Here is an 18,556-nt window from a genome sequence, read left to right as displayed (position 1 = left end):
AGCCGCAGTGCACCTTAGTCGCCGCGGTAACGAACACCTAGTCTGTGTCTCGCTATGAGCGCCCGGGTAGCTCGGGCCGGGTGGGCCTGGAGGTCCTGGGGACGCCGCGCCGCCTCGAGCCACCGGGAGCTGCCGCCGAACGCCGTGGACGTGGCGGAGCTGCTGCGGGACGCCAGCTCGGCCGAGGCGGGGGCCCAGGAGGCGGTGGCGCGGCGACCGCCTGCAAGCTGCTCAGTGCTGCTCTTCCCCGGCCAGGGCAGCCAGGCGGTCGGCATGGGTGCCGGCCTGCTCGGCTTCCCGCGCGTGCGCCAGCTCTACGAGGCCGCGCACCGGGTGTTGGGCTACGATCTGCTGGAGCTGTGCCTGTACGGGCCACAGGAGGACCTGGACCGCACGGTGCACTGCCAACCCGCCGTCTTCGTGGCCTCGCTGGCCGCCTTGGAGAAGCTACATCACCTGCAGCCGGCGGTGAGCCGAGGAGAGTCTGCTGGGTCTGCAGGGTTCTTATTGGTCCCCATTGTGGTCCTCATTGATAGTATTCTAGACTCCCTGCAAAAAAAAAAAAAAAAGGATCCCTGCTCCAAGGGTGTTTGCATCTTAGAAGATATACAGTTTACACTTAATGCACCGAGTTAACATAGTACATTAAAGATGAATGTGTTGGGCCGGAGAGATGGTTCTGAAGAGGGCCTGGGTTCGGTTCCCAGCACTCCAGTTCCATGGGATCCAACACCGTTTCATGGCTTCTGCGGGTACCAAGTATGTGCACCACGTGCCCGTAACATTCAAGCAAGCAAAACATTCGTACACATAAATCTTTATTATTTATTGAGGGGCTGGGGAGATGGCTCAGCAGTTAAGAGCACTTCCAGAGGACCCAGGTTCAATTCCCAGCACCTACATGTCAGCTCACAACTGTCCGTAACTCCAGTTCCAGTGGATCTGACCAGCCTGGTCTACATAGCAAGTTGTAGGCCAGTCAGGGCTACATAGTGAGACCCTGTCTAGAAAAAACAGAAGATGGCATGGCAGATATTACAGCATCTGACTTCACTTGCTGTTAAAATAGAATAGTACCAGGACAATATATGTTAACTGGTGCTGAGACCCTCTGTTTTCCCTTGACAGCCACTTTCTAAGATGGAGTGACAGGAGGCTCAAGGTTACATTCCTCAGTGCTTACCTTGGGCCAAGCCTGTACGGAGATTTTATAGAGATTGTCATTATCTACTTAGTAGTAGTGTGAAGTAGGTCTAGGGGACTGAAATCCAGTTGTATGTGGCCTGGAAAAAATCCCCCCCCCCCCCCCCCAGGGTTTCTCTGTGTAGTTTTGGTGCCTGTCCTAGATCTGGCTCTGTAGACTAGGCTGGCCTCAAACTCAGAGATCCACCTGCCTCTGCTTCCCCAATGCTGGGATTAAAAGCGTACACCACCGCCCGAAAAATCATATTTTTAATGCCTGTACTTTTGTTTTGGTTGGGAGCATGGGAAGGATGAACTGTAATGTAGCTGTGTTGTTGTTGAACTCAAAATCCTTTATTAGCTTCTGTTTCCCCAGTGCTGTGATTACAGCCATGAGTGGTCATAGGCAGTGTGCACGTAACTTCTGTACCCCGTGTACCCAGGAAAGTGCTCTGGGCAGAGGCAAGAGGATCCAGAGCTCTGGGTCATCGTGTGAGTAGGATTGGCTTTAGCCTTCCTTTCTGGGAAAGGTCCTCGTCAATAAAGGGCTAGACTCAGGGGTTGTCAGCCCAGTTCTGTGTATCTGCTTCGAGCTGGAGTACCAGGCCAACAGAATCGGCTCATGGTGACACTTAATTGCCCTGCCAATTCCCAGGTGCGTGTCCCAGGACCGAACTCTTCCCGAGCGTTCAGCCTCACGTTCTGCTCTGTCCCCGCAGGCCATTGAGAACTGTGTTGCTGCAGCTGGATTCAGCGTGGGAGAGTTTGCAGCCCTCGTGTTTGCAGGGGCCATGGAGTTTTCTGAAGGTACACAAGGACCTTGACTTGTTCTTGCTGGGCTCAGTGGGGACGGGACTTTGTGGACAGTGGTGCTGGACCAACTCCAAGGTTGCCGGGAAGGGAGCAAAGGGCTGCAGGTGACCCTGGAGCTCAAGGACTGGATTCCACTGATCGCCTTTGAAGTCTGAAGGTTTCAGTGCAGGTTTTCTGTGTCATCTTAGGAAGTCTGTTCCCATGGCCACCTTCCTTCACTGTCCTTTGCATTCTTTTTTAAATTAATAAAATTGTGCGTGTGTATGTATGTGTGTATGCAGGCACACCCCACAGTGTGTGTGAGGAGGTCAGAGGGCAATTTCTAGGAATTAGTCTATCCTTCCTTCCAACATGTGGATTTCCAGGATTGAACTCAGGTTGTTGTTTTTGGCCGCAGGCGCCTTTACCCACTGAGCCCTCTTGCTGGCTCTCCCTTTGCATTCTTAAGGCACTCACTCTCTGTGCCTGTCACACCTGGAAGATGCTCAGTAGTTGTTACATGAAGGAAGAAAAGATTAAATGAATACTTTGATTATTGCCTAGTGTATGTATGCAAAGCCTATTCCCAGCATCCAGCATGATTGCAGGGAACTGAACTTGGATCCTCTGCAAGAGCAGTCAGTACTCTTAACCAATGAGCCATCAGTTAAGAGCTTTTCCTAACTTTTTTTTTTTTTTTTTTTTGCTGAAGCCGGGCACAGTAGCATATGCTTGTAGTCTTGGCTATTCGGGAGACTGTGGAAAGAAAGTCACTTGAGCTGAGCTTGGAACTCATGCCTTTAATTCCAGCACTTGAAAAATGTGAAAAGGCAAATGGATCTATGTGAGTTCAAAGCCAGCCTGATCTATATATCAAGGTCTAGACCCACCAGGGCTATATAGTGAGACCCTGTCTCAAAAAGGGGGAAGGATTTGAGTTCACTTCTAGCCTCGGTAACATTCTGTCTGAGAGAGAGTGGAGAGTGGAAGGGGAGGAGAGGCAGAGACAGACAGACAGACAGGCACGCGCGCACACACACACACACACACACACACACACACACACACACACACACAGAGAGCGAGAGTGAGAGCACACACCACAAGTGCCTGACTGACTGATCAGTTCATTGATTTAAAGTTTGCTTTATAGGTCAATGCAGGGAAGGGACTTGAACTCACATTTCTCGAGAGAAGAGACCCAGGCGGCCAGCAAGCATGTGTTTAACAACAGTGGTCATCAAGGAAATGCAAGTCAGCCCACATGAACAGCATTTCATAGCCTATGGGAGAGGAGGGTTGAGGATGCACAGAAATCAGCCCAGGTCCCAGCTTCTGGGAATGTAAATAGTACAGCCGCTGTGTAGTTAAACTGTGCTATAAAGTGCCCACAGTACAGGAATCCAGCTGGTAGAAGGGGCAGGTCCTACGGGGTTGGAGGAGGAGGAAAAGGGAATGAGGTGTTCTTGAGGGAGTGGGTGCTGGGCATTGAACCTGTGGCCTTGAGTGTGGTAGGCAAGCACTCTGCCCTGAGCTACATCGCCAGCCCCAGTGCTGGGTTCTTTTTGTTTTTTTTGGTTGGTTTTGTTTTTGTTTTCTGAGATAGGATTTTTCTGTATAGCCCTGGCTGTCCTAGAACTCACTCACCAGCTGTTTTTCCAGCCCTAGTTATTTGTGTTAATATAGTGGGCATGCTGCTTTTCATTTCTGTGTCCCCCCCCCCATCCCCATGTGCACATGTGTGTGCAGGTATGCAGACTTGTGTGCATGCACTAACAGATGCTAGAGAAGAACAATGGGTGTCTTACCACTCGTTCCTCTGAGACAGGGTCTCTGCCTCTGCCCCACCCTCCCACTTTGCTGGGTTATAGGCTTACCTAGCCATACTTGACTCTCTATGTGGGTGCTAGGGATTTGAACTCAGGTCGATCTGTGCAGTAAATGCTCTTCTGTGCTGGATATGACCCCTCAGCACGGCAGATAAAGATGATTAGAGCTGTGACCCCCGACCTGGCGTCAGCACCACAGCCACTGTTTCCCTCGATGATGGCTCACCCTCCGTTTCACAGTTAGACTTCAAACGCACTTCTGTCTGACTAGGTCTGTATGCAGTGAAGGTCCGAGCCGAAGCTATGCAAGAAGCATCTGAAGCTGTCCCCAGTGGGATGCTGTCTGTCCTCGGCCAGCGTCAGTCCAACTTCTCCTTTGCCTGCATGGAAGCCCAGGAGCACTGCAAGTCCCTGGGCATAGAGAACCCCGTGTGCCAGGTGTCCAACTACCTCTTTCCTGACTGCAGGGTCATCTCAGGACACCTTGAGGTTAGTGCTGACGGAGCCGCCCTCACAGTCTCCAGGCCACTGGGGCGCAGGGGAGTCTGCACGTCTGTGGGTCCCAGTGGCAGAGTGGGCGCCTTGCTGAGCGTGGCCTGGAGAAACGGCCGAGGGCGTGTGTGGCAGAGGGAGTGCTGCAGAGAGGAGCAGAAGCCAGGGCATCACCTGCTTCCAGCAAACACAATTTCTGAACCAGTCGTCTGGTCAGGTCAAAGGGCCCGGCCACGCCATGCTAGGCCTGTCCACGCTAGGCCTGCAATCTGGCTGCTTGCTTTGAGAGAGGGCCTGTTTTCTGTGACTCTGTCTGGCTTTTTTACCTTGCTTTTTCTTTTGCTATTTTAAATCTTTATTTTTTTGGGGGGCGGGGATGGGGGCATTGAGACGGGGTTTCTCTGTGTAGCCCTAGCTGTTCTGGAACTCACTCTGTAGACCAAGCTGGCCTCAAACTCACAGAGATCCACCTGCCTCTGCCTCCCAGGTGCTGGGATTAAAGGTGTGCGCCACCACCGCCAGACACCCGGCTTTTTTTTAAAGTGTCAGATTTTGCATTCGAGTCTCGGCCCTCTGTGGTCTGTTTCTCCAAGTGTCACTTACCAAGATATTCTGTGTACTAAGGACACACAGACCCATTAGCGTTGCTGTTGTCAAAGGAGGAGCAGTGTGACAAGGTGACAGCAGTCCAGGAACACAGGAAGGGGCACTAAGGAAGCACTAAGTGGAGGGGCAGGAGCCCTGTGGCTCCTGGGGCCCCAGTGCAACCTTGAGGTGCCAAGAAAGAGCAACTAGAAGCCATGTAAGAGCCTGTTGTCACCTGTCTGACTCCCTCGCTGCCAGCCCACCATTGAAGGCGTCATTATCGCATTTCACACAAAAGGAAGCTGAGATGGAGAGACAAGGGCCAGAAGTTTGAGACTTCTGTGTAGCCTATGCTGGTCTTGAACTCACAGTCAACGCTGCCTCAAGCATGTGCCACTGAAGGCCAAATTTGAACCCCAGTAGCTGGGCCGAAGACACATACTTTTAAACCCAGCACTTGGGAGAGGAACGCAAAAGGATTTGGCGTTCAAGGCCAGCCTGGACTACCTACAACCCTGTCTCAAAAATAGCAGCGTATAACCAGGTGTGATGGTGCACATCTTTAATCCCAGCACTTGGGAAGCAGAGGCAGGAGGAAGAGGATCTCTGAGTTCAAGGTCAGTCTGGTCTACAGTGAGTTCCAGGACAGCCAGGGCTACATGGTGAGACCCTGACTCAAAAAATCAAGCAAGCCAAACTGCACACACAGTTCTTTGCCACTCACCCCCCGTCCTCACTCTGGTGGTTTCCTCCCACTGTCTGGGTCACCTTTGCCAGGTGTCTTCAAATACCATCTCTGAACCTGTGAGCACCACAGCGCTTTGGTGACTCATGTGACGTGGTAGAAGGTCACCGTGCCACCTGCATGAGCAGCCTAAGAAGTGGCTCAGGAGGCCCCAGGCAAGAGGGCTCTGCTCTACCACATCCAGTCTGCGCACTACACCAGGGAGACCTTGGCTAACAAGCCAAGTACTACTCTGGTAGTCTTGCCAGTACTTCCCCAGAAAGCTCAGGTGAAGGCTGGGGTTCCCCAGCATGGAACCATTTCCAGCACTGATAGGGGAATAGCTCCTGGGCCTCTGGTAGCATTTAGATGCTCTATAGAAGAGCCTTCTGGATCTAGAGACTCTGACCTTGCTACCACAGTTCTACCACTGATTAGTCAAGAACCCTACCTGGGAAGCACCACATGCCACAGTAAGTGTCACGAGCAGCTGTCTACATCGGGGTCTGTGTGACATCAAATCCAGGCATGGTGGGAAGGATGGTGTTTAGGGTCAGAGAGTCCCCCAGTTCCTGGGGTGTGTCCTCAGTGGGTGTCAAGGCACTGGGGTCGAAAAGGGACTGGAAACAGTAACCGCAGCCCAGACCTCTCATGGCATGGTGCACACACCTGCCCTGCCAGGCACTGTGGCACTGTCTGTCACCCTGTGGCTGGAAGCTGGGACTAAAGAGAGGAAGGAGGTTTGGGCTTCACTCGTCAGAAGTCCCATTACCATGCCCAGGTGAGCAGGTACATTCTTCAGGGAGTGGGATACAGAGAGGGGCAGACAGCCAAAACCAGCACCGTCCTAAACCTGGAGGATGGACGGCTGCTGCCGTGTGATTACAGTGGGTGTGGAGTGAGAACCTAAGGTCTGCTGACCTGACCATTGGACGGCCGTGCCCAGCACAGCTCTCACCATAGCCTGTGGATAACTGTGGTTATCCCGGGCCCAGCAAGGAGCTGGTGAAGTGGGCTCTAGAGAGAGGGACACAAAGCAGGCTTGGGAGCAATCACCAGGAAACAGGATTCTTGGTTGAAAACTAATGATGTGTGCTAGGTACTGCCAACTCCTCCAGATGCCCTGTGCTTCCCCCCCGCCTCTTTTTTTTTAAGATTTATTTATGTCAGGTTTGATGGCGCATGCCTTTAATCCCAACATCTGGAAGGCAGAGGCAAGCAGATCTTTGTGAGTTTGAGGCCAGCCTGGTCTACGCAGAGAGATCCCTGTCTCAAACAAAATATTTATTTTGAATTGTGTGTATGTGTGCATGTCTGTGTCTGTTGTGGAGGCCCATGTGCATGTGAGTGGAGGTCAGAGAGGACAGTGGGTCCCCTGAGTTGCACACGTGGGCGCCGGGAACTGAACTCAGGTCCTTTGCAAGAGCGGTGTGTACTCTTAACTGATGAGCTATCACTCCAGCCCGTCTCTACATTGGAGTTGAATGCCCCCTTTCCAGCAGCATTGTGCCATTTCAGGGGCGAGGAAGAGGGTCCAAGCTACTACGCTGGTCAGTTCTAGGCCACGTCAGACTACGTTTCTACTTAACAGCCATGGTCACTTCTCATTTGGGGCAGGTGAATGTCGCCTCCCTACCGAAAGTCCGTCGGGACGGAGAGATGGCGCAGAGGTTAGGAAGGCTTGTTCTTGCAGAGGACCCATGTTTGGTTTTCAGAACCCATATGACATTTACAGCCATCCACAACTCCAGTTGAGGGGCTCAGGCATCCTCTTCGGTTGTCCTCGGGCACCAGGCATGCATGTGGCATACATGCAGGCGAAACACACATAAAAATAAAAGAAATAAACCTAAAAAAGGAAAGACAGCCTGCTGGGGCATTGGCTGTACGACCAAGCTAACTAGAATTGAAAACTAAGGTGATGCTAGCCGAAGGGCTTGTGGGCCACATGTGGTAAGGCACACCTTGTGACCCCCAGCACTCGGGAAGCTTAGGCAGGAGGATTGTGAGTACAAAGCTAGCCTGGGCTCCGGACAGTGGCCTGGTGGTCTCAAAAAGCCAAGGGCTGAGGATGAAACTCAGTGGCAGAAGTCTTGCTTTGCACGCACAGACCCCTGGATTCCATCCACACACGCACACACACGAGGATGCCAGCAACAGCTGGAACTGTCTGTGAAATCCCTCGTTTTTTTCCCATCAGGCCCTACAGTTTCTCCGGAAGAATTCTGCTAAGTATCACTTCAAGCGCACCAAGATGTTGCCGGTAAGTGGTGGCTTCCATACCTGCCTCATGGAGCCGGCTGTGGAGCCCCTGGTGAAAATTCTAGGCACGATTAACATCAAGAAGCCACTGGTTGCTGTGCACTCCAACGTCAATGGGCATAAATACATGCACCCCCAGCACATCCGGAAGCTGCTGGGGCAGCAGGTGGTATCTCCGGTGAAATGGGAACAGACAATGCACTCCATCTATGAGCGGAAGAAGGGCACCGAGTTCCCCAGCACCTTTGAGGTAGGCCCAGGGCGGCAGCTGGGAAGCATCCTCAAGAGCTGCAACAGACAGGCATGGAAGTACTACGACCACGTGGATGTGATGCAGACCAGTGTGGATCCTGACCTCTGAGGGCCGTGTGTGGAATGGCCCCAGGATAAGCCTCTGTACCTGCCCTCTTTCCTCAGACTTGAGGACAGTGGTCACTGCAGTGTCAGCTGTGGCTAAGGCTTCCCTCAGAGCATAGCCCTTGAGTGCCACATTATGTGACTCAACCCATCCCTACACCTGACAAGTTGTCTGGCTGCTGGGGAAAGAATTCCCCCAGACCACCTGCCCGGCCGGCATGCTGCTCTGGCTCTGAAGCCAACATGCCCTTCAGTGAATCCAGGAAGGGCTAGCCTGGGGCAGCCTTAGACTTGCCCTGTTGGTGCTGTGGACACTGCTTGGCTGCAAACCAGGCCTGGTGCCGGAGGGGCTTATCAGTCACCTGTGCCAGCTGCTCACCCAGGGCCAAGATCATAGCTCCTTTGGCCTTCAGTCTGGCCCGTGGCCTTGGCAGCCGCTTTGCCCTCTCCTCACTCGACGGCTGGGAGATTGAGTACCATATACTGCCCATATCCAAGAAGCGCATAGTAAGTGCCTGCTGTATGCCCTAGAGTGGGTGGTCCCTCGTAGAGGAAACTTGGAGCATGGTGTAAGGTGTAGGGTGTATCTGGGCGAGAAGGGTAGCCTGGGACCCTGACTGCCTAGGCCAGCCCCAGTTCATCCATGGAGAGACCCCACCACCGTGTTGTTGTTCATGGGACAGTGGTCACTGAAGATTCAGCTGTGTATGGCTTCCCTCACAACACAGCCTGCTCCACAGCAGGAGTAGAGTGAAGCTCCTGGGGAGACATATAATAAATGTGAGCCTTTCTAAGCTGCCTGGCTGGCTTTCTCATTCAGTGATGCTGGGGAATCTCGGGAATGGAGCCCATTAACTTGTTTTGTTGGGGAGGCCTGCACCTAATCTGGATAGCCTTCTCAGCAGGACTCGGCTGGCCTCTGGACGGGACCTGTCCTATTACCCAACTGTCCCCATTCTTGTGCAACTGGTTTTGGTCCTGGCGGGTGGTACTTGGGGGCCTTGTGACCTCTAGATGTCCTTTGGATTTCAACATGAGTGCAAGTGTAGCTTGCCCCACCCTGAGTGAGCAGCCTATCCTAGCTGAGGCAGGAGAATGGCTTTAGCTCCCGAGTTTGGCATCAAGCAGACAGAGCAGCCCTTCTGTAAATGAGGAGGATTCTGGAAAGCTATTAGCATTTGCTTGCAGGGGATTGACTCCTGTGGTTCTCTCTGGACGCCTGGCTGTCTGCAGGGTAGCTGCCGCCTCAGAAACATGCTCACCTCTCCCGAGCCCAGCATGAGGTAGACCTGAACTCCTGCATCCCACATGCCAGCACATAGGGAGTGGTGGGTCCCACCCAGTGTGGTCACATGCAAGGCCCCAGATGCTCCCACAGCCTTGTCACCTGAGGGAAGTTGCCCTACTGTCCCAGAATCCTCCACCCGTCCTGGGGCCTGGGCAGGGGAGTGGTGTGTGAAGCTGCTGTGGAAAGGTGACAAGTCTCCACCCCGACCCTTGAGCACGGGGAGCAGTCCTCAGTCTGCAGTCAATAGGACTGGTCTCACCGAAGACTGTGGACTCGGTGACGCAGCTGGGGATGGGGCTCTGGTGTTTAGTTTGGTGTCTTGAAAGAGGAGTACCCACAGCAGGTGGCCTTTGTTCTTCCGAGCAACATTCATGGACGCCCTATGAGGCCTCGGGCAGCTGTGACAGGATGGGAGCTGGCACCTACTGGGCTGGTGCCAACTCACAGAGATACCCAGGGCTTGAGAGCTGAGGAAAGCCTAGAGCAACCAGCTCTGATCTGCACCCTGAGAAGGGAGTGCAGGTGCTCTGGGTGTGGCCTCAGTTTCCCACCGCCTGGAGTGAGGTTCCAGCTTGAGGGTCATAACTGCCTTGCTGAAGAGAGAGCCTAGAGCCTGTGGCCACATGGGTAGGAGGCTCACTGAGGCCCACGGGGCTGATGGTGGTCTGTGGGAAACACGGTGGGAACTGGAGCTGAGTGACATCTGCCACCTTTGCCTAGACCAGGAAGGCCCTTTCCTCCATCTCTAGAGCAGTGCTCATTCCTGCTGCCTCCATCTCCCCAACCCTGCTGGAGGGCTCAAAGCCACAGTGGAGTTAGCTCCTGTCCCAGGAACAGCCAGCTTGACGGCCTCCCTGGTCACAGCCCTTTGGACTGAGATCCCACCAGCCGGTCTCCTGATCCTTGGTCTGGAAGCCAGGTGGTCCCATCCTCCCAGGAAGGGCACTGAGGCTGCGAGGTAAGGCCAAGGTGGTAACAGGGACACAAGACAGCAGAGGGACTCAGTACAAGCACCCCACCCAGAACTGGGAAATTTGGGACAATTCAAGGACACATAATGAGGGCATTTGGGAGGGGGCCGGAGAAAGTGGCCGGCTCCTGAAGTCACAGCCACTGGTAGCTACGTAGGGAGGGCACTGTTTTGGGGTCTGATGGGAATGGGCAAAGTTCCAGGTGGAGGCCCTGGTTGGTCTAGAAAGAGAATGGGCCAGGCCTGGGGGAGGTACTGAGCCCCAGAGGTGGGAGTCTGGCCTCCTCCCTTGGTGCTTCTTGTGCAGCACACCCCAACATCACAGGAGGTAGACAGGCTTCCTCATCAGGATTCCAGGCAGAAGGGGACAAGGCAGTGCTGTGGAGCTGGGCATGGTGGCGCAGAGGCGGGCAGATCTCTGAGTTTGAGGCCAGCCTGGTCTACATAATGAGTTCCAGGACAGCCAGAGCTATGCAGAGAAACCCTGGGGGGGGGGGTGCTTACGGCCATTGGGTGCAGGCAGGGTGCACAGGAATACGGGCAGAGGCCACCCTTTCCCCCTCCACCATCTATATCCAATGTTGCAACAGCCCCCCAGAGGACCAAAGGAAAGGCCGGCTGGAAACAACACTTTATTGAACTCTCCACCTCAAGGAATCTAGTCCAGTAGATTCTGTGCCTCAAGGCTTCACAAACAGGGGTGTGGCCAGCACTCCCCCCACTGGTGGCCACAGGACCAGCCTGCAGAGAGGAAGCAGGCAGGGGTCAAGAGAGGGGCCAGCCAGGCCTCAGGGGCATGTAGCCAGTAATGCCCCTGAGGTAGAGTGAATTCATTTGCCTTACAAAAACCCAGAAAACCTGTATGAAATCTCAGCACTATCCTGAGTTAAATATTACAAAAAAGGGTGTGGGGGGGGGGACTGTCAGAAAACACCACAGTTAGGGTGCCGGCACCTCTAGGGGGTGGTTGAGGGACAGGGACCGGCCCTGCCCGCGCTGGGCTTCACTGAAGCTGCAAATGCAGGGCCTCGCCCAGCAGCAAGAGAACCAGCAGCACCATGGGAAACAGCTGTCCTCGGGCCTGGTCAGGTGACACCTGTGGGACCAAGAGAGGGAGAGTGAGGCCCAGGGACCACCTGGAGTGAGGAGACAGCTCCCAGGGCCTGGGAACAAGCACCTAGGCACAAGTCGGGGATCTGGGACACGGTGTGAACATGGGCATTCAGCCAGTGGGGGTGAGCAGGGATGGCGGCCCTGAGACCTTGGCTGAGAGAGGGTCCTGTCTGCCAGAGGAAGGATCCCTGCAGCAGAGACCGGAAGGCACTGTTAGAGTGTGTACTTGAACCTTCCTGAGTTCACCAGCCAGTCAAGCAGCTGCAGCACACACTAAGGCTTCTGGGATGGGGCAGAAAGAGGTGGGAAGGAGGCTCTAGAGAGGGGTGGGGACTGTGGTAAACCAGACAGTACAGCTGAGGAGCTGCTGGCTGCCCTATGGGCAGGGTCACATGTGGACTAGAGGCGTCAAGACTCTTACCCAGGTGCCAGGAGTCAGGACTCTCCAGGACCAAATGTTTTCCCTGAGATTGGTGAGGCCACGAATCAGGCTCCTGAAAACACCCCTGACACCCGTCTGGCTGTAGGTGACAGCGAGTCTGTAAGACACGAGATGGGCAAAGTGGTTATTGGAGCAGCAGACGCTGGAAGCCTACACGTGTGACCCATTACAGCATGGCGCACAGAGCCTCTGTGCCCCTCGGACACCCTGCTCTCTCCACTAAGAAAGCTGTCTCTTCCCAGACTTCTGGGTCTCTGCCCAGAACAGGCCACAAGGAGCATCCCCACTCTGAAGGCCCCCTGAGTAAGTCGCTACCTATACCTGTCCTCCTGGGAGACCAACAGAAGGGCTGCCTCTGGGGCCTGGCCCACACTTGGAGTTGGGACCTCTCAGGACCGTCCAGCTTGATGAGGGGCAACAGAAAGACCCTGGGTGATGCTTAATCTACTGCTAAGGCCAGAGGGAAGGTTGGGGGACCCAGGTGGCGGCTGGGAAGCAAAAGGTTTCAGGCTTGCCTGGGAGCTCCCACACTTCTTCCGTTGTTTGCAGGGTGCCCTTGGGACCCAGTCCTGGGCTGGTTCTGGCTCTGCCTGCCCACGTGGGCAGCTGGTTACCTGTGCATGGCAATCCCAGGCAGCTGGGCCAGACGGGGGCTCCGCAGACACAGGTCCATCTCATCACCGATGTAGGCCAGCCTCAGGGCCACCTGGTTTCTGCAGGAAGGCACAGGGAAGTTTGGTGTGGTTATGCTGGGAGGCCATACTACCCACCCATCCCAGTTCCTGTGGGACTCAAGGCCCCGAGAGGGGAGGGCAATGGGATATTGGGGGCCAGCAGCAAACCTTCTCGGTGTCCCTCTCATCCGTGAGTACGCTTTGGAGTAAAAACCATTTCAAATGTGCCCCTGCAGGACAGGCCACAGGCTGAGACATCAGGCAGAGGGGCCAACAGGGGACCTACTCCAGCCTTTACCCCATGTCCGCCTTTTGTGGAACTCAGACACACATTAATGCTAGGAGTGTCTCATGAACCTGCCTGGAAGCCAGGGACAACTTACTTTACCCGACCTTTCCCCTAGAGGATCTTGGCAAGGGGGCTCGCTGGTGGGCTTTGATGGTATCAGTGGATGGTAGGAGTAGTGGGGGGTACTCTGAGCCCCCTTCAGGGTCTCAGTTTATCTTCCTGCTCCGAGACCTGCTCCTGGTTCTCAGTGCTGAAATACTGTGTCTGCACCCTCTCCAGATGGAGAGTGGCTAACAGGCCCTTGTCTAACCACACTTGCTAAACCTAATTCCCAAGTTAGCCAGACGTGGTGGTGCATGCCTTCATTTAAAGGAACTCTCAGGAACTGGCGAGATGGCTCAGCAGTTAATAAAAAGCACTTGTTGCTCTTGCAGAAGACCCAGGTTCGACTCCCAGCACCCATGTGGTTGTTTACAAGCATCTGTAACTCTAGTTCCAGGGAATCCAACACCCTCTTCTGAGTTCTGCAGGCACCAGGAGTGTACTCAGTGCACAGACATATGTGCAGGCAAGCACTCGTGCACATAAAATAAATCTTAAAAACTGTGAAAATTCTTCAGCGAAATGGGAGACACATATGTGTGCATGGTGAACACATGCACACTGTACTGGCTAGTTTTGTGTGTCGACTTGACACAAGCTAGAGTTACCAGAGAGGAAGGAGCCTCAGTTGAGGAAATGCCTCTATAAGATCCAGCTATAAGGCATTTTCTCAATTAGTGATCAGTGGGGAAGGGCCCAGGCCATGGTGGGTAGTGTCATCCCTGGGCTGCTGATCCTGGGTTCTGTAAGAAAGCAGCTTGAGCAAGCCAGGGGAAGCAGGCCAGTAAGCAGCACCCCTCCATGGCCTCTGTATCAGCTCCTGCCTCCGGGATCCTGCCCTGTTTGAGTTCCTGTCCTGACTTCCTTCAGTGATGAACAGCAATGCTAAAGTGTGAGCCTTATAAAACTCTTTCCTCCCCAACTTGCTCTTTGGCCATGGTGTTTCACTGCATTAATAGAAACCCTAACTAAGACATATACACACCGAAACCAGCCTGATTAAGTCCTTTCTGGGGTTTGCCCGAACATTCCATCCCAGTGACTCAGCAGCTCACTGGAAAGTCCCTGCAGAGGGGATCTTAGGGGCCATCTGCCCCACCCAGCACAGCCCTGGCCATCTACACCACTGACCCAGTGTCCCGGGTCTACTCCTGATTCTGATGGTAACAAGAGTGTGAGGAGCCTGGAAGGTTGTCTAGCAACCAGGTTGGGAAGTTTTGGTTCCACTTATACCCTGGGAGACCCCAGGAAAACACTTCACTCGGGAATAGAGCAGGAAGTGAGAAGACAGGCTTCCAAATAACCCCATCTTAATTCTACAACCAGAGTAACAGAACCCAGAAGCTGAGGGTATACACATACATGCAGAGGCTGTGCTGACCTGCCTGTGTGCAGAAGAACGTGGCCTGGTCAGTATGGCTGCTCTTTTTCTGCTGCGAAACGAGTGGTGGGTCTCACAGCCTGAGCAGAGAGGGACCTTGCCTTCCCTATCTGGATATAACCCACCAACAGACATGCCCCCTCCTAGTGAAGCCAGATGGCCCAGGTTGCAGTGTGCTGGTCCTGAGGGAGCCCTGTTCTCTCCCACCCTGCCTCCTCAACACCCCCCCCCCCCCCCCCCCCCCCCCGACTCCGGCTCTATACAGAAGGTGCTGTTTCAACCCATGTCCAGAGGAGGGCGCTGGTCAGCGGGCCCCACCTGTCATCCAGGCACTCCCCGAGGTCCAAGTCTCTCACAGGACTAATGTTTTCTTCCTCCACAGTCTCCTTCATGCTGGGAGCCCCAGGAACCACTGGAGGTCGGGGGACCTGGTCATGCAGGACAGTCTTGATGAGGTCTCTGGCCATGAGTCTTGCCTCCGATATGTCTTCTGTGGGATAAAATGGACCGAGTGTGACTAGATTCCTCAGAACTGTGCACTGGGGACAACACCAGACCAAAGGACGCACTTGGCATGCCAGGTATGATGAAGCTCATGGGGACTGCACGGCTTGAAATCTGAATGTTCCTGACCCTCCTCTGCCCCTGGGATGAGTCCCAGAAACCAGAGCTGCCATCACCAAGACCATTCACACAAGCTGGACTACCTCTCCCAAGGCAAGCCATAAAGCCTCTAGTCCCTCTGTCCCTGTCCCTTGAAGACCAGGAAGCCCCAAGAATCCAAACAGACTCCTCACTGCTCCCACCCCAGTCTGTCACAAGAGTGTGCAGTACTCTTTGTCCAGCTCTGCACACACTGCCCAGTCACCAGACCCGAGCATCAAACCCAGTTTCTCCAAGAGCTGAGAGAAAGTATGAACCATGAGGTGCTCATCGTCACCATGCAAACGCAAGGACCTGACTTAGGATCTCCAGAACCCAAGACTGGGCTCAGTGCCGCATGCCTAGAACCCCAGTGCTGGGGAGCTGGAAACAGGAGGCTCCCTGGGGCTTGCTGGCCAGTCATCTCAGCTTCATCAAGGAGCCCCGGGTTCCAGATCCTGTCTCAGAAACCCAAGTCAGGGCTGGAGGCAGGGCTCAAGTCATTCAGAATGTGTACTACTTTTGCAGAGGCCCAGAGTTCAATTCCCAGCATCCACATTATCAGCTCACAACCACTTATAATTCCAGTTCCAGGAGACCAGAAGCCCTCTTTTACCATCTGAGGGCACCCATATCTATCATGCACATACCCACACCCCCCAACACACACACAATTACAAATAAATCTTAGGGGGAAAAACTCAAGGTGAAAAGCTTCTGGCAAACAGCACCCAATACTGACTTCTGGCCTCCACATACATGCACGCACATGTACACACACATGTGCACGCACAACCCCACACAACAGTCATACACACATAATTTCCCCACGTCTCCAGGTCTTCATGTGTAAAGGCTCCCCTGAGATGGAAAAAGTGATGTCACTTTCCTTTCTCTGTCTGTGATAGGGACATGGGCCATGACCCCTGTAATGGGGGAAGATGTCTGACTTTGCTGCCCTACACCTAAGAATGACCTTCTTGCCTCAGTGGCCGCTCCTTCTGAGCTGGTCAAACCATCCTCCAGTTCTGCAGCCTCAGCAGCTTCTGAGTCCCGCTCTACACAGACTGTGTGTCTTAGCACATCACCAAGACCTGGGGCTCTGAAATGAGAGGATGCCCGGGGCCCTGGCTGTTCCCTACCGTAAGTATGAGGGCGCCCAGCTCTGTTCCTCAGGACAGAGGAAAGTCAGGCACCCTGTCCACGAAGGGACTGAAGCGAGTTCCCGGGGTGAGCGACTCCTTGGCCATGAGAGAGCACACCTAGCCGGTTCTGTTGCTTTTGTCCTGGGGACAGAACTTGAACCTTGTGCAAGATCAGATCGGGTAGACAGTGGGGCGGTGGTGGTGCACGCCTTTGATCCCAGCACTCAGGAGGCAGAGGCAGGTGGATCTCTGTGAGTTCGAGGCCAGCCTGGTCTACAGATTGAGTTCCAGGACAGCCAGGGCTCCACAGAGAAACCCTGGCTTGAGAAACCACAACAGACGGTAGACTAGACAGTGTGCTGCCCCTGGACTGCAGCTCCAGCCCCACACTCTTCACTTGTTTTTTGGTCATTTTTGTTTGTTTCAGTGTGTGTGGATGGTAGAAGAGGGCACACATGGAGGGCAGAAGACAGCTCCGTGGGGTTAGTTCTCTCCTTCCATCCTCACACAGCTTCTAGCAATCAAACTCGGGTCTCCAGGTCTGCAGAGCAAGCATCTTAGCCGTCTCGCGAGCCTTCAACCCCCCCCCAACCCCACTTTTCTTGAGATAAGGTGTCTCTGCATAGCCCTGGCTGTCCTGGAACTTGCTCTGTAGACCAGGCTGGCCTCGAACTCACAGAGACCCGCCTGCCTCTGCCTCCCGAGTGCTGGGATTAAAGGCACGCGCCACCACCACCCAGCTTCATCCCTCAACTTTTGCCCAGACAACTCGTCTACACCCTCAGTCATGGGGCCCATCAAGACCCTCCTACGCACTCCCTTGCCCAGCATCCCTTGCAGTGCTGGCCATGTGACCAACTCTGGCCGGTGAGGTCTCAGAGAAGTTGGACACAGGATTGGAAGAAAGGGTGCAGGGGCCAGGCTTGTGTCACAAACACCACTGCCTGAACCTTTGCAGGCCATGCTGCACCAGGTGGAACTTTCTGCCACCGCCACAGCGTCCCCATGTCTGAAGAATGCCGCTGTCCTGGGACAAGGAGTATTACAGGCAACAAGGGTCTTTCACACAGGACAGCCACATCTTGCCCCTAAAACTGGTGTGACAGGACCCTGTGTGTTTGGAACTGGGATTATCTTATATTTTCTATCCAAAGAAAGATATGTGATTACCCCAGAGACCTTCTCTGCCATATCAGTAGTAGGGTTCATAGTCTATGTGATGAAGAAACGTGGTATCTCTACTGGAGAATTCTGATAAACGTTTTTGTTTTTGTTTCTCTGTGTAGTCCTGGCTGTCCTGGAACTCACTCTGTAGACCAGGCTGGCCTCAAACTCAGGGATCTGCCTGCTTCTGCTTCCTGAGTGCTGGGATTAAAGGTGAGTGCCACCACGGCCCAGCTTATTGATAAGTTTAAGGAATATAGAATTGCTGAACTAGAAGTAAAGCAGTCGATCATCAAGCGAATCCTGGATCCAGTTTACATGGAGAAGGTACAGCAGGCGCTGGTTCAGAAGCGCCATTACCTCTTTGACAAGGCCTTGGAGGTCACCTACCGGGAACAGCGACACAGAACGTGTACAGAGGTAAAGAGTCTCCTGGACTACCATATCTCTGTACAGGAGATGATGTGCGGCATGTGGTGCAGAGCATCTCTCTGCACGGCAGGAAAGGGAGACAGCTGCCCAGTGCATTGTGGGTCTAAAAGCCGCTTGAAAAGAAGGCTCAAGGGCAGCCAGCTGTGTGAAGGTATCTACCTCAACTGAGACAGGGGGAGAGTTAACTAAAGGGGAACTGGTCTGCGTGACGAACTCTTCTGTATGCCATCTATTGAAAATACAGTATACGCTTCCTAAGACATGATCGAGGCTCACTTAGTGGCTTAAACACACTGGCCAGTCAGCAGGTCTCTCTGCTCCTTGCTCTGCATCTGGAACTGCCTAGTGATTGCTCTTGCATAAGCAATTGGCAGCAACTTGCTGCCCGACTGAAATGAACAAGTTATGAATTTGTAAGTAGTTATACCACCTTGCAATGAAGTGGCAATTCAAACAGAAGCAAAAAAAAAAAAAAAAAAAAAAAAAAAAAAGGAACGGTCTAGACCAGGGCAGCTTCCCTCCTGAGGCAGGAGGATCTCTCTGAGTTCGAGGTCAGCCTGATCTACAAAATGAATTCCAGGACAACCAGGGCTATGCAGAGAAATCTTGTCTTGAAAATCCACAAAATAAAGGAGGTCGGGGAGCAATGAGCGGCCCTAACTAAGAATCCGAAATTCAAAACTTCGAGCCC

The 18,556-nt window shown here is 53.7% G+C and overlaps 2 protein-coding genes and 1 pseudogene across 2 annotated transcripts; 2 read left to right on the top strand and 1 right to left on the bottom strand.

The window, feature by feature from the left end:
• On the top strand, positions 1 to 9,022 carry Mcat (malonyl-CoA-acyl carrier protein transacylase). The gene is made up of 4 exons (XM_052748489.1): positions 1 to 468; positions 1,902 to 1,989; positions 4,075 to 4,292; positions 7,805 to 9,022. The coding sequence occupies exons 1-4, from the start codon at positions 55 to 57 to the stop codon at positions 8,225 to 8,227; spliced, it is 1,143 nt and encodes a 380-aa protein (XP_052604449.1). The 5' UTR covers positions 1 to 54; the 3' UTR covers positions 8,228 to 9,022.
• A 2,462-nt stretch (positions 9,023 to 11,484) lies between these two features.
• Bik (BCL2 interacting killer) lies at positions 11,485 to 15,079 on the bottom strand. Its single transcript, XM_052747371.1, has 5 exons — positions 15,052 to 15,079; positions 14,801 to 14,972; positions 12,651 to 12,749; positions 12,016 to 12,133; positions 11,485 to 11,577 (listed from the first exon to the last, which is right to left on the bottom strand). Exons 1-5 carry the CDS (start codon positions 15,077 to 15,079, stop codon positions 11,485 to 11,487), a joined length of 510 nt encoding a protein of 169 aa, XP_052603331.1.
• A 2,151-nt stretch (positions 15,080 to 17,230) lies between these two features.
• LOC128116306 (ATP synthase F(0) complex subunit B1, mitochondrial-like) lies at positions 17,231 to 18,014 on the top strand (annotated as a pseudogene).
• The last annotated feature ends 542 nt before the right edge of the window (positions 18,015 to 18,556 follow it).

This window comes from Peromyscus californicus, unplaced genomic scaffold, assembly GCF_007827085.1.
Source record: "Peromyscus californicus insignis strain IS unplaced genomic scaffold, ASM782708v3 Scaffold_20__1_contigs__length_68692818, whole genome shotgun sequence".
NCBI lineage: Eukaryota > Metazoa > Chordata > Mammalia > Rodentia > Cricetidae > Peromyscus > Peromyscus californicus.
Note: the sequence above shows the minus strand (reverse complement) of the source record. Positions and strands in the feature narration are given on the sequence as shown.

Excerpts from the sequence above, each read along its gene's own strand:
- Mcat (XM_052748489.1), top strand. The coding sequence starts at position 55 with ATGAGCGCCCGGGTAGCTCGGGCCGGGTGGGCCTGGAGGTCCTGGGGA. Across the intron at positions 469-1,901 it reads TACATCACCTGCAGCCGGCG|GCCATTGAGAACTGTGTTGC; the intron begins GTGAGCCGAGGA and ends CTGTCCCCGCAG. Across the intron at positions 4,293-7,804 it reads TCATCTCAGGACACCTTGAG|GCCCTACAGTTTCTCCGGAA; the intron begins GTTAGTGCTGAC and ends TTTTCCCATCAG.
- Bik (XM_052747371.1), bottom strand. The coding sequence starts at position 15,079 with ATGAGCTTCATCATACCTGGCATGCCAA. Across the intron at positions 14,973-15,051 it reads CATCATACCTGGCATGCCAA|AAGACATATCGGAGGCAAGA; the intron begins GTGCGTCCTTTG and ends TTTATCCCACAG. Across the intron at positions 12,750-14,800 it reads GGGGAGTGCCTGGATGACAG|AAACCAGGTGGCCCTGAGGC; the intron begins GTGGGGCCCGCT and ends GCCTTCCTGCAG.